The sequence below is a fragment of the Erithacus rubecula genome (genome assembly GCF_903797595.1).
Source record: "Erithacus rubecula genome assembly, chromosome: 9".
Lineage (NCBI taxonomy): Eukaryota > Metazoa > Chordata > Aves > Passeriformes > Muscicapidae > Erithacus > Erithacus rubecula.
Window position 1 is genome coordinate 18489082 of NC_136660.1, and position 15237 is coordinate 18504318.

At 41.8% G+C, this 15237-nt stretch overlaps 1 protein-coding gene across 1 annotated transcript in view; it reads right to left on the bottom strand.

Moving 5' to 3' along the window:
- Nucleotides 1-3215, bottom strand: part of ACTA2 (actin alpha 2, smooth muscle) — an 8032-nt gene extending 4817 nt beyond the window's left edge. The window contains exons 1-2 of the mRNA XM_079312890.1: nucleotides 2877-3215; nucleotides 1048-1176 (exon numbers count right to left, since the gene is read on the bottom strand). Coding sequence (XP_079169016.1) covers nucleotides 1048-1176; nucleotides 2877-3005 — 258 coding nt within the window. The 5' untranslated portion in view covers nucleotides 3006-3215. The remainder of the gene's footprint in view (nucleotides 1-1047; nucleotides 1177-2876) is intronic.
- Between the last annotated feature and the right edge of the window lie 12022 nt (nucleotides 3216-15237).

A 15237-nucleotide genomic window follows, 5' to 3' on the forward strand; every position in this document is an offset into this window, starting at 1 on the left:
GTAAAAAAGAACAGGACACACTTGGCTCCAGCAATGGTATTTCAATAACGACTGAAAGGAAAACAGTACCAGAACAACTCAGAGAACATATACAGAGTTCAACAGATAATGAGTCTCTTGACAGCTCCATCTTTTGGTTTTTACAGGCCAGTCCAAGAATTCATGAAAAGAAATAAATGGTTTGTGAGGTTGAAAGTCAACTTGTGTTTATCAGCTCCACACAACTTGTTCCTACAAATTGTAAAAGTCTGAGGCCAAGTGGACTCAGTGCAGTGAGGAGGTTAATACACTGATAAGATGTAAAACAACCACAAGTTTTAGTCTGAAGACCAAGAAGTATTTGCTAAGCTTGTTTTCAAGCTGGTGGTGGTTAGGGACTGGTTGATATGTTTGGCATCTAAAAGATTTTGCCTTCAAGCAAATTCTACAATACTGAGACTCATTAAGTGCTGGGAGACTCCACACACTTACAGTGTATTGGGATGTCCAGACTGTTGCAAGTAGCCCTATTTTCACAGAAAAGCATTAAATAGAGATACCATTTTAGAATCTTAGAAATTATATTATCTGTACATAATATGAATATAAACATGATTCTGGAAACCTTTCAGTCTAGCTCTGAAATGGATGCATTGCTCTGCTAATCTTCCAAGCATTAAAAGTATGTGTGTAAACACTGCCCTTCACATCAGTATCACATACATGCTTTGCATTTTTGCAGAAACTGATACCTTCTCAGATTCCGATTTTTACTAGCAAATTGATCTATTCTTTTTCTTTCTTCCTTCCCTTCTCTCTCCCCCTGCCCCTTTCTCAGTAACTGGCAAAGGTCATGCTGGAGTTAAAGAACTCCTAATTACAATTTTGATGTACTCCTATTGATACTCTAGCTTTAGATGCACATTAGCTTTGCCTGTCAATGAGTTTCTCCTTGAACCATACTGCATAGCATGACACTTTCATCTAAAATTTAGTGGATATTCTGGCAATATTTGGTTCAAGTGGTTCTGTTGGGTAGCACACATCAACTTTCCAAAGCTGGAGTACCTTCTCCATGTCGTCCCAGTTTGTGATGATGCCGTGCTCTATGGGGTATTTCAGGGTCAGGATTCCTCTCTTGCTTTGAGCCTCATCACCCACATAGCTGTCTTTTTGACCCATACCAACCATCACACCCTATAAAATAATACAAATTGTGTTAGTCTCTCAGGGAATCTCATAAAGTAGACAGAATGTTAGCTGGGAAATAGATTCAGTTCCCATTTATACTAGTTACAACATACTTTACTAATGCTAACACATAGAGAATAATGTGTTGTTCTTAAATTGCCAATATCAAATGTTTGGTTATTAAATCTCTGCAGTTCATATTTCCACAGCAGTTAAGTAAACAGAACAAATACAATATTAAATGCATCAAGAGAAAGTGGAAAAATTGAGTTGTTTTAATGTTTGTTATTATTTAGAGATGAACAGTATGCTAAATGGTAATAAAGGGAAGTAAAAGCAAAAAGTGATATTGTGCCATCTAAGGGTCAAGGTGGAGTGATACAGACTTTACATTTCCCAAAGCTCAAGTTTCAACATTTTTAATCCTCTATTTGAATGCCATAACATTGCAATTAGGGAGGGGTGGACAATTTAAATCTACTGTGTGGACTTCTTCAGAGATATTTTCATGGTCTGTAGAAATTATTAAAGGATCAGACACTGGAAACGACCCAGGACATACACTGGTCTCTATTAAGGTCAGAAGTAATGAAAAAAATAAATAGAATGTAGTAGGATCCTTTAAGTGCATAATACTCCTATGAGAACTTAGTCATTACAGATTCCAACCCTTGGCATCTCTAAATCTATGTCTTAAAAACAGGCATCCCAGATTTGCAGTTTTTAATGTGATGATCCATCCTAATGAACAGGAAAGAAAGGTTCTAGAAATCTGTATTTGTTTCCACTGTAACTATATGGCTTGGTTTTCAACAATTAATATCATGTACCCCAGCTACAGAAAATGGCATTTGAGCACAATTTGCAAATTATGATAATTCCCAGAGGCCTCAATTAGCCCTCCAGTCCTAGTTTCTATATTGAAAGGCAGGTATTTCTCCAGTTCTGGAGAACTTAAAATGCATTTGCTGTGTATATAAAATGCTGCTTCTTACAAAGGGCTTGCCTCTTTCCACCAGAGCCTCGGGTGACATCGAAGCAATTAGGTGGAATCTGTTAATTACTTGGATTAGTTTGTTGTGACCTAGACAAGCTGCTCTAATTCATGCTAATGATCTGTCTCATAAACTCTCTATAATTAACAGCTCAGATAATAAATGTATTTCCAAACTATTAAAATATAGTGTAATAAATCATATACAAAAATGCAAACCTTGAAGCTAAAGAAACTCAACCATAGACAGGTGTTCATTTCTGACACAGCTAAATGAATAAAGTCAGAAAGGTTAGGAGGAAGCTAACTGAAAATTGCAACTTCCTCCTTTAGTCTTTCACACATTACCTATTATCAGCTTAAAGGGCAGTCAGAATTCCCAGATGTTCCCCTGTTGGGCTTATTTGGATTTTGGGTTGGGTTTCTTTAAATTAGTTCTACTCACCTAGTTCTCTGGGTGATTCAAAATTAAAGGACAGGGGAAAGATGACATAGAAGGGAGAGAAAAATTTTTAAAGAATTCCTTTCATAAGGCAAGAAGCTTCCTTGGATTCAGGTGAGTGCACTGCTGGACTCATTTTTCCTGGAAATACTGCTACATAGATCACCTTAGGCTGGACTAGCCCCAGACACAGACATGGCTGAAGAGCTGGGGACAGGGCAGCCAAGCTTTCTACAAGCCCAGTGAGGAACAACCAAAGCAGTTCATCACCTGGTGCCTGGGACGGCCCACAATGGAGGGGAACACTGCTCTGGGAGCATCGTCTCCAGCGAAGCCGGCTTTGCAGAGCCCCGACCCATTGTCACAGACCAGGGCAGTGCTGTCCTCTTCCTCACACATCTTCTACTGCAGTGTCTGCTGGCCTTCCAGGCAGAAACAGCCCTGTGAAATCAGCAGGGGAGAATTGCATCAAAGCCAAAAATCACACTCGGGTAGCAGAGCCACGCTGGCTCTATGAACAATGAGAACCTGCAAGGAGGGGTATGGGAACCACAAAGGCTGCTGGGGGGAATGGGCTTTCTTCTGAAAGCAGGAGAGGTTCCAACCGTGTCTGCCAAAGGGCTGTGTGCACCAGAGATTATCCAGGGAATTCCAGAGGAGACTTCCAGCCCTGCAGCACGGGCAGAGAGATCAGGGAGCAGCAAATGTTTATCTAAATTTGGTCTCAAAAATCCATGGCTGGGGGAGGGAGATAAAAGAGAACCCTGGACTGACAGCTGCAAAAGCAAGGATTCATTTGCATTGAATTCAGCACAGCTTCTCCTGCTGTTCCACTACCCTGACAAAATCCTGCACGTGGATAGCTGTTAAAGGTAAGAGCACTTCAACTTCCCCTTCTAGTCTTGGGCTTCCCAAAAACTAACTACACTAAATGCTGTGCATGTACCAAGGGTTTCTTCCTGATGCAGATGTTAATCCACTGGTGCAGGTGGCCAATTAAGTTTACATTTAACCTTTTAAAAAGGTAGAAATTTTCCAAACAAAATGGGGGAAAAATGTAAGTCTTTTTCAGTTCTCTCCCAATCATTCAGAAAAATAAACTCACCTTTAAAATTGAGCCAGAGACAGTGTGTGTTTTAAAAACAGACCATAACATCTGCTCTATCATCATTTCAAATCAGCTAATAAACTACATTTGTAGAGTGACAGAACAATTTATGTTGGCTCCTTGGCTCAGTAAAAAGAAACTGTTTTCTTCCTCTGGCAACAGGAAGATAATATGGGTAATAAAAATGCTTTGAAGACTTTGCATTAAAGTCAATTACAGAAACAAGCACTGAATACCAGGACTCAAGAAGAACTATTTGCTCACAATTTATAGCCTGGTAGGGAATCACTTGGCCCACTCCAAGCCTGGGCTTCCATGCAGAGTTCAACAAATTGCAATGTGTTAACAGCTAAGGGAGACAGCTGTCATCCATGGACCAGCTGGCTCCACACACAGTCTCCAAAACCTTCTGCTGCAGGAATAGTGGAAGTGCAGGCAGAAAGGAGAATGGGGTCAGCAAGAGCCATGGCCAATGAGCAAGGGAGACCACAATCTGTCCAGCCTCTGCAGTGGATGGAACAAACACAGACATTTCTCCCAAATGCTTCATTTGATATCCTCTGTCTGTCCCCAGCCACGAGACATGGCTGCAGCCCTGCTCCTGCAGGCTGCCTGGGCACAGCTCCCAGCAGAAAGCAAGGGCAGGGAAATCCTGACTTTGTGTTCCAGACATTTCATCATTATAACTGTGGAAGGAAAGTAAGTTGCAATTTTTCATTTATTAAACTCCTGGAGAAACAGGCTCTTTATATTAAAATATTTACTGAATGGAGTACAACTGTTATCTAACATGAATGAACAGACTGGTTTGGACAAACCATTTCCTAATTAGGAAATATGCTTTTCAGCTGTCTGTTTTTGGAACAGCCTTTGAGGTCAGGGGGGTTGCTCAAACCAATGCTGCTAATGCAATGCCAAAAATCACTTGGGGGAGGGGAAGAAGGGGGCAGGAAAGGCTACATTTCTGAGCTTAGTGGACTCTAAATGAAAACCATATTTAGTCATAAAGAACAAAAAGTTGAAAAATCAGACAGAGAGCTTTGCTACCAGCCAATGAGTTACAGCTCAGGACTGCCATAGCAAGATCTTAGAGCACCAAATGTCACTGAGTACTGTGGAAAAAAGGAAATTTTTTTCCCAAGTAAGCAGTATAGTCTTTAGCCCCTTTCTTCTCCCCATTTTACATGTAAATATAACCAATCACCTCACCAATCTCCACAGTAAATTATAAAGAGAACTCCAGCTCCACACAAAGTGCTGTGTGCAGCCTGTCAATGCATGCTTGCATTTTACAGAGCAGTAGTTTCATACACATAGAGACAAGGATGGATACACATGCATCCTCATTTTATCCTATTAGACACTGCTGATTTGCATACTTCCAGCTCCTCTTGCACTTACATTCCATGAAACACTCTTACACTTCAAATTCATTTAAAAGCACTGAAGCAAATCAGCTAAGAAACACTACTACATACCCCATCAGGAACTCTGTCCCAAACTAGCACACCAATGTCACACAGGTTGATTTTAGCCAGAGTGTATCTGCAATTCCAGCAGTGACATTATACAAACCATTTCTTTATACAGTAGAACTTTTCTTTCCCTTTCAGAATACAAAATAAAGATAACTCAGTATAGATACTACAAGTATTTTATCCACTCAATTCTAGCAAGTTTCTTAAGCAAATTACAGCGCAGCACCACATCCTCCTGAATAGCTTCCACTTGAGATTATTTAATTGAAATCCTCCAGCAACCTGTAAATCATGCCATTGGTTCCGTGCCACTTACCCTGACAGTGCTTGGCTGGGGATGCTGCTCTGGGGTGGTACACTCAGTATCTGAATCTCAGAGGTTATATAGCCCCTTCATCTCTTCTCCTCCCACTAGCCTCCCAAACAAGGAGCAGAGACAGACAGAGACAGAGCTGAAGTCTCTAACAAAACCATATAGGGACCTTAATACAAAAAACTCTAATCTGGGTGGCCACAGGCCCTGGGTCTCTTCCACTGCATTCCAGTGTAGAGCTCATGAAACAGGAGGAGACTTTCAGCTGTGTAAGATAAACACTTTAAAACTTCAGGAGAGTTGCTAAAATACAGAGAGAGTGTGCCCACAATAGACATGCTCTGGCAGGAGGATCATGTGTTCAATCAAGAGAGGTCCAGGAATTCACAGTAACATCCAAGAAGCAGAATGAGAAATTGGAAGAGCAGTCATTTATAGCAGGGAAGCTCTTTTTAAACAAACACCTTGCTGTCATTAAAGATTTTCATAAAAACAATGAATAAATATTTTTGGCCAGCTAAACAGCTGCTCAATTTTTCCACAAAGTGTCTTTAAAAATGTAGCATTTTCCTTGTATAATAACTATTGCCCACAGGTTTAAGGGTAGTAAAAAAAGTACCAGCTGTTGTACAAGGCTCACAGAGAAGCCTTTGAAGGTTGTGAAAATGTTCAGTTAAATTGTTATGATCCCCTCTGGTCTGTGATGGGTTAGAATCCATTCTGTTTCTCTGAAAGCTTATTTTCCAACTCCAGGACCTTTAGGCCAAATTTGCCCTAGAGCTGCTCCACTGATGGCCACAGGTCTGAACTGTTGTTCATAATTAAGTTGTTGCAATTTATAACCCCAGCTATCTTTCTCACTGAACATGTTTATAGCAAATAAAGGAACAGTTCTCACTGCACGAGTTATTTTCAGCACAGGCCTGGATTTCTACAGCTGTAGCCAACTGTTCTCTGGACAGATTAATTCTGGTGAAGCAGCCCTTTCACAGCCAACAATGTTTTGTCATTAAGTTTGTACAGATGAGAAACAGCATCTCTTAGCTTCAATATTAAGCCTCACAAATTCAAAACTTCTCCAAGCACACAAGCCAAGAGAGATGTGATAATCCAAGTGAGATCCTTGCTTTGCAAGCCTTGTTACAACAGGGAGAGGCACTGTGCTTTTATTCATGGAGTGCTGGCTGCCCAAGTAGCTTTCATGCAAGAAAACCTCCCAGAAAACCACAGTGAAAGTTTTTCTGATGCAAAAATTTAAGGAATAAACTGCTAGCAGAGCTAGCAAATAGCCAGAATTATGGATTGAACACCAAAAGGAATTTAACTTTTAAGGAAAGGAACTTTTAAGGAATGTAACTGTCTTGGAGAGTCAGAAACAGAAGCTAACAAGTGTTGGAACGTGAGCCATGCAAAAGCTATTTATTATTTCAGTTCTATCATCAGGGCAAAAGAGATATTTAAGGGGAAAAAAAAAGGAAAATAAAGAAAAAGAAAATACTCACCAACAAAACTGAGGATCTAAACAGACCCTTTTTGCATATCTCCAACTGACATGCAAAGGACAGCCAAAACCAAATTCTTTGTTTTCAAACAACACTCAACAACATAGCTGAGGAAACTTGCATACCTCATATAGAACATAAGGTATTAGACCAGGGAACCTGGGCCAAGGGGAAGGGGAATTTCCCAGGCAGAACCCTTCAGTGCAGTATCATGTCTGATTTCCATACAAGCATCAATTACCTTCTAGATCAAAAGAAACACACTCCAAGGTTTTCCGAAACATCATCCTTGACATATCTTGAAAATACCTAGACTGGGACAAAGACTCAAAAGAATCCAAACTTTCTGCCTTACTGAGCAGAAGTTCACACTCCCAAAAAAACTTAATGGTGATTGCACCATGGTGGACACAGCACATGTGAGCTTGCAGAGCCAAGTAAACAACCCTTCAGCAGAGCTGGTACATCATCCAAACTGCTCCTCAGCATAGCTAGAAACAGAGGAAACAGCTTTACACAAGAGGCTTTTGTGAATATCAAGGGAAGGGTGGCCATGCTGGTACCAGAGCCTGGCCCTCTGCTGAGCTTCCTCATGATTCCTTAACCTCACCCTGGTGCCCACCAGTTACTGCTGGTGGCAATGGTGGCAGCAGCACCCCCTTGGCTGCTTTGAGGAATTGTTATTTGGGTGGGGGTCACCCATCACCTTCCCTGTCAGGAGAGAGGTCGGGGTGCTCATGGAAAAATACAGCTGACACAGTCTCACTCAGAGCAGGCAGCTGCTGGTATGGTCACACAGAGTAAACAGCAGTTCTTTGGATGATATTTGCTAGACACAGGCACAGGCAGGCTAGAAGGCAGAAGTAAACCCAGAGGCTGATGGTGCAGTAGGGAATAGACACACAGCATCAGCACAGGGAAAATGCAGAGTGCTGCCAGCCACAGCTCCAGAGCACAGGGAAGAGCAGTGCTCAGCAGGCAGCTCGTCTCTGCAGTGGGACATTATGGAAAATGCCAGGGCAGGAAGGAAGGAAGCAAACAGGTGAACTATACAAGGAAATTAGGTCAGTCCAGCTCCAGGGACATTATAGAATAAAAGAGTTTCTTTTCATTTTAGTGACTCCATGCTGAAGTTATGATCACACAAATATTTCTATACCTAAAAGCTCATGTGAAAAAAAATGTATTAGTAGCTTAAATCTTTCTTCTCAGTAACTTAGGTCATTGCCAGAAGGGCAGGGGGAGAGGTGAGAATAAAGTCAGCATGAGACATGAATGAGAACCTAAAGAGAATGCATAAAAAAGTCTGAGAATCAGGCCTAGATGCTGGGGATCAAACCTCTGAACCCTCTGCAGCTGTGGACAAACAAGAGCTCATCTGAAATGTATACGTATATATGGTGGGGGCTTTGGGGGTTGTTTGTTTGTTTTTAAAGGAAAAGAAAAAAACATCATTCCTGAAAGTAGTTTAGCTTTTTCTCTGGGGGCCACTCCCAACACCAGCTCCTGCTGCCTGTCTTTCAGTCCTTATCCCACTCATTTGTACAGAAACTACACAGCACAATTTACCTTGTGTGTCTGTACTCCAAGGTTCTTGTTATTTCTTTCATAGCCAAAACCTATGAGTTTTATTTAACTACCTCTGAGAACTAATTTGGTTTTCCATGCTAAACCCTTTTGCAGTCTGTATGACAGGAGTATGCCTGGAATACAATCACAGAAAATAAAAGAAGAGGGAAAACTAATTTGTTCTCTCTTCTGTATCTTTTCCCCTGATCTTTAAACAGAGATACTAGCAATTAGATACTCCAATGCACTTTGGGAACTGTCTTACTGACTTCAAGCACCTCTCAACTCATCAGTGGAAATTCAGCTCCACCTTCCTTAAGTTCTTTATTTCCAGTAACTTGTGTGGATTACCACATGGACACAAAGTGTGCTGGGACTCCAGAGCAGCATGGGCTGCACAGCCACCCTGCCCAGGAAATGGGCTCAGCTGGCTGAAGGGTGCCAGCTCAGAGGCCAGCACCAGTGAGTACATGCCATACTTTTTTGGTAAAGAAGGACAGAAGCTGCAGGCTTATCCCAGTCTATAGAACACTGTGAATAAAGTAATCCCTTTGCTTTACTTTATAAGGGAAAACAACTTCTGAGATGTGCGTGGAGACCTTCCTGCCTCCATCCAATTGGCTGTTTAGGAATGAGGCTCTGCTAAATATGTCTCTGCTCCTTTTTATTTGGGGATTCCTTTCATCTTCGTAACATTAGCAGAATCTCTAAATGTTTTGGTTAGTCTGGCTTCAAGCCCTCTCCTCTATCTCATTGATAGGCTTTTCACATCCCCACCCCCCATTTTGAGAAAGACAGGAATAAATAAGCTTTAGGGAGCAGAAAGTCACTCTAATAACCTGATTCATTGCAGCTGTCACACAGTAAGCATCTGTAAAGTGTCAGATTAACCATAAACTGTCAGACCCATAGATTAGCTTTCTCTGTGATTGTCAGGCTCCTGCACTGGTCTCTCTCTAACAACTAAGACAAAATTGCTGTAATCATTTTCAAACATGGCAGTTTTCAACCTCCAAAGTTGAGAAAATAGTTTTGCCCATGCTCTTCAGGAGGTAGAGGAGACAGTGTTTGCCATCTGGGCCTCTTAAGTAGACTGATGAACAATATTAATTCATAACCCTCCTTCATCTTCTTAACAAGGTATCTTCCTCTATGGTAATGTGGTAAAATTATCCCTCATTTGAAATCAAAGGAACTTGTTCAAAGTAAAAATGAGATAATGCCTCCCCCATCATCCTTCTTAGATAAATAAACAGCACATAAGGACAAGTCCTGCTGGGTCAGGCTGATATCCATACAGCTCAGTATCCTGTGTCTGAGATTTCCTGACAGCAGATACTCGGTAAGAAATGGGATACCTACAGTGGTAATTTTCTTCCTGTATCATTTCTCCTTCCTGATGTACAGCAGATGCAGATATATATCTATTTTTCCTCCATAAATTTGCCTAATTTAAATACATAGTTTTGAATGCCCTTCACAATCTTTTTTTTTTTTTTTTTTTTAGAAATAAACTCTTCATATTGTCTGCATCTCCCATAGCTCACACTCCAACTGGTGTAGACATGCCTAATGTTACAAGGAAAACAACAAATACATGAGAAAGATAGTCAAAGCAACACTGTGTATACCAAGAGGTGAAAATCCAGCAAGGATGCTGGATAAGCTCTCAGGCCAGTGGCCAGGGCAGAGCTCTGACCCACTGGGTGCAAACTATCAGCAGCACTTCAGTAGCTTGGTCACAGTTCATACTGACACATCTGCCCAAAATGACACTGCACATAAGCCTCATAATAATGTTACAGTGGAGCATCTCTCAAGAGCCAGATTCCCCACCAGGATTAGAATCTCTGCAGCAGCAAGCTACCCAAACTTAAATGTAAAAATGTCAAAATGTAAATGACATCTTCCCACCACCTCACTGTGAAAAAATGCTGTACTTCTAGTGAAGTCACACTGACACAGCTTGTGTGTGGGACAGGCAGAGCACAGGGTCCCTCCTGCACAGCATTTCCCAGCTCCACAGCCAGCACATTCCCAGACTGACAGCGACAAGGAGACAAGTTCTCCCCCATTTTTGCAGGTGGTTGTCTTGTTATTATCTCACCAAGAGCAAGATTTCAAGGGGAGCTTGCACACTGTAAGAAATCAGATGGTTCCCATGAGAGAAACTTGCTGGAAGTGAGTTTCATGGAGCTATTACAGAATAACCCCATGGGCTCTGAATGCTGGGTTATATCCCAGCTCAGCTCCTCTGTGAGGAGCCATATCAAACCATGAGGAAAAGGACCTCTACAAGGCAATTTCTTTCACTAGCAAATTGTTAAATTTGCTGTAGTGCCAGCGTTTCACTTTTTGGCTCTGCATGTGGCAAACTGTGGAGTCAGTCTCAGCACAAATGTCACCAAGCTGGTACCTGCCTGTGCCAAAGGCTCAGCCCTGCTCTCATCCTTTCCTCCTGACCCTGGGTTTAGAGCACTCATAGGTTATGTGTCACTGCTGGGCAGGACAAGGAGATGTGGCCACACTGCAACTTCCCTGTCTTCTATATGAGTCACTCAGCACAACCTACAAACAGCTGAGAGCACAACTGAACTTCTCTGGTTTTTTAGACCTGCACAAGAACCACTAAATAATAATGAAGGAATGAGCGTTACAAGGCAATAAACCAGAAAATGTACAAAATATACAAGGGCAAATCTACCACCTTAGTGACTAAAGTGAACACACACTTTAAAAAACACCTTTGACAAAAAAGAGATTACTTTTGGAATTGGCATTATGTGAAAGTGTATGTTATATGCAAAGGTAAAAAACAGTGTAGCAAATGGAAACAAATTTTATACCTGTGCATTTTTTGTATCAGAAAAAAAGAAGTCAGAAGTCAATTCGAAAGTTTGCAAAAACTCTTTGGGACTTTTCTGATTTCAACTCCACTGCAAGAGAATGCTAAAAGAGCCATCAATAAAGTTGGGCACGGACATGAACAACCTGCATCCACACAGGTGTTACAAATAGTCCAAAGTGCCTCCAGAAAAATCAATACTTACTTTTATTAGCCCTTAAAAATGCTTGAGGGGTTTTCCCCAGGAAGAAAGGAAGTTTAACAAAAATTTCAAGCATGTAATGACAAGCAGCTAATTACAAACATGCCAGATGAACACACCACTCTAAGTCAACCTATCACAGCTGCCAATGCAGAATTTAAATAACAAAAAATAAAAGGAGATAATGTAATAAGCATTGAGAATAGGCTATATAAAAATTACTTCTTGTAAATTTTTTTAGGAATATAATAAAAATAGTTGTAAAAGCCCTCTAAACTCTTTTACATTCTAAAACATTAAAAAACAACCCTGCAGATCCAACATATGCAGAGTAGCATGAGAACTGCCTCTGAAGCTGAATCCTTACAGCAAACAGTGCAGGGAAATCACAGCTGAGGGGCTGGAATTCTGTGGGACCCACCCCTGGCTATACACTTCAATGCCTTTATCAGTGATCTGAACAACAACATAAGTTACAGAAAAAGGTCACAGATAAAATGTGTGTGCATGTATGTATTTTTACAACTTGCTACAACCTACATTACAGATCTAAGATAAAACAGAGTCCTCCCCAGCAGAATCCTGTTTATAATACGAAGCCTTGAGAAGGCTCTTCACATGTGTGCCCTGTGCAGAAGCATTCCTACCCCATCCCCCCGTGGCACTTTTGCTGAGTGTCATTGTGGCTGATGGAAACACACCCAGGAACGTGGTGCTGCAGCTGCAGAAAGGACACTGGTGCTCTCCTGTGCCCCACGAGCACTGTCACACCTCCCTGCACTGATCCTGGCTGCTGCTCATCCCTGGAACACCCTGATGGTGACAGACAGACAGACAGACAGCTGATGATGGCTGTGTCTCATGCTCTAGCATATTCATTATAAACTGCTCCCCAAATGATGCTAAAGCCTCACAAAAAAACCTGAAGCAGGCAGGCTTTTACTCCTTGCTTTGCAGATGAATTTTAGCTACATAAGGTTGTTTCTTCTTCCTCTTTCTTACAGGCAGCCATAAGAACTATGGAAAAGTACAGATAATGTGCTATTTTTGTTCAATAATTTGGTTGGTTTTCTGAAAGTGTAAAAGCATTTCCCAATCAAACTTAGAGTTTTCTTTTAACTCTTCCACTATATGTGTTTTACATGCCCAGCTTTAACTGCGTGCTCAAATTCCCTTTCAGGCTGAAGAAAAAAAATTTAGTTCCCTTTCTTTTATGACTGTAAGGAAGACTTAGATACATAATTGTGAAACAAACATAATCATCCTTCTGAAACATGGAAAAACTCAGAATTCTCTGAAGCCCTCATTCCTCATTCCTCATTCCAGCCCACTTCAGGACCAACTATTGTACCACTGGTCTAAAGGAGGACGAAAACCGTCAGGACTCAGGTCTAACCTGCCAGTGGGAGATTTCTGCAAACTCAACTGCTTGTTGATCCATTTCTGTTCTTCTTGCAAGCAAGTAACATCACCTAAAAAATACAAGGTCTCAGAATTATAGTTTCTACTAGGTTGTCAGTCCTGAAAGTATTTCCCCAGCTTCCCTTTCTTTCAGTTCCTTGCTAGCAACTTGTTGAAGGCACAGTAACTCCTTTCACTGCTGCAAAACACTGCTGTACAAGGATCCTGACAACGCCTGGATAGCTTCCACATCAGGATACCAGAACAATGTCCAACCCTTCCAGCTCCCTAATTAGAGCCTGTTACTTACTGCAGTGTATTTAGCTGTCTCTGGGAATTCATTTACCAGGTCAAATGTTTAGACCTCTTCAATATAATATAAATCATTTCCCTGCACGCTGGTTACTCTTCACTACACAGCATGAACACATTGTTTAATACAAGGAGAAAATGATGCAATTAGCAGATCTTCAGCACAAACATGTGTCCCCCTTCCTGAATCACATTTAAATAAAGCAGTGTTGCTGTAGCATTTTATTGCATTAGAAACTGAATACCACTCACCCTGCAAATGGCCAGGCCTTCTCAGGAAAAGGGGTTGGAAGGAACAGGGGACAAGCACACTTGGGAAAAAGGGTTAACATCTGTTTTCTTTTACTCTGCATACAATACAAGCTACTGTTTTCATGAGGGCTAAACCTTCCCTATCACCCTGCTTTTAATGACTTATAATTGCCCTTTTGTGACTTGTTTTTGGCAGATCCTGTTTTTCAGGTGAGCCTCCTTAAAAGAAAACATGGGGTTTGTACCAGGTCACTCGGGAATAGTGGGGCAGTGGCTGTGAGGGCAAAGAATGAGCTCCATGTCCCAAGAGCCTTTCACTGCCCCAGGCTGTGACACTCCAGGCTCTGCCACATGCCCAGCATCAGGGAGCTGATGGAGAAGGGCTTGGTGGCCAGCCCTGCCTTCCAGAGAGAGGGAAATCCCCAGATATTGACATATCTTTACATAGCTTTACAGTAGCTTTGTGCATAGCTAGTGAAATCTCAGCTTCAATCAAGGCAATATCAAAATTACCATTGATCTAAAAAAAAAAAAAAAAAACCAAACAAACATGGCTCTCTGAAGTGAATAAATTAAAGATGAGAATTCAGTCCGAAACCTCTACTTCCAGAAGGTTTCATTTCCCTACACTTGCAGCAAAGGCATGTGAGTTCCTCTTCATTTCTCATATGGAGCTGAGGAGCTGCTGTCCTCTCAGCTGGCTACCTCCAGGTAGGGAGGTTTTTGACAATCCCCAAACTGGGGGAAAGTGTGGGAAATTTGTGGCTTTAAGAGCCAGGGCCTGCAGTACCACTAAATTCTGCTGCTCATCCCAGGGAACCAGAAATGTAAACTCTGCTGTCCATCCCTCTGCAGTCCCTCATCCAGCCTCCCATTCCTGTATCTGAGCTGCCTGACAGCAGGAGAGGAAACTGTGCAGTGTGGAAGGGATGCCTCTTTCAAAATACTGGCCTCCAAGAAGTATTTGAGAAATTATTCAGCTGAAAAATAACACTGATGTTTTATCTGGGAATTTAACAGACTGCTTCAGGCAGTTAACATCACTGAATTCCTTTTTGTTCTGACCACCCCTAGAGATGCACAGCTATCTAAGCACTTCCTTTAATTGCTGATGAGAGCCACCAACAGAAAACAATCCACTGCATTTTAACAGAAATATAAATTAGGGTGTACTACATACTCAATCCAACCTTACTAAGCAGTGGGCTGTGCATTCAGTGGGCTGAATACAGGAGATATGACTCACTCCTGTACCTTCAGCAGCCACCCAGGCCTCTCTTCTCTCTGTGCAAATGTGTGGTACAAGTGGGGGAGTAGATGAAGATAGAGAACAGTGATAACTCCCTGACCTCCAAACTTTGCTCCCACCACAACAGCCCCTCCCTAGCAGGATTTACCTGAAGCACAAGTCCTGCTTACAAGCCCACAGCCATGGCCAGGAGACAAGCACTCAGAGTAAGGCACTGCTCCCTGCTCTGGCTCTGAAGAACGGCTGATGTCACGGCGAGTGCAAACTGCATCTGAGATGTCAGTGGGAGGGATAAGACTTTTCACATCACTCTTATGTCTTCCCCACCCCCAAAGAATTTCAAAGGTTAAGTGGTATCAAAAGAAACCAAAACAAGAGCGTTTGGAGTCTCAGCCACTCG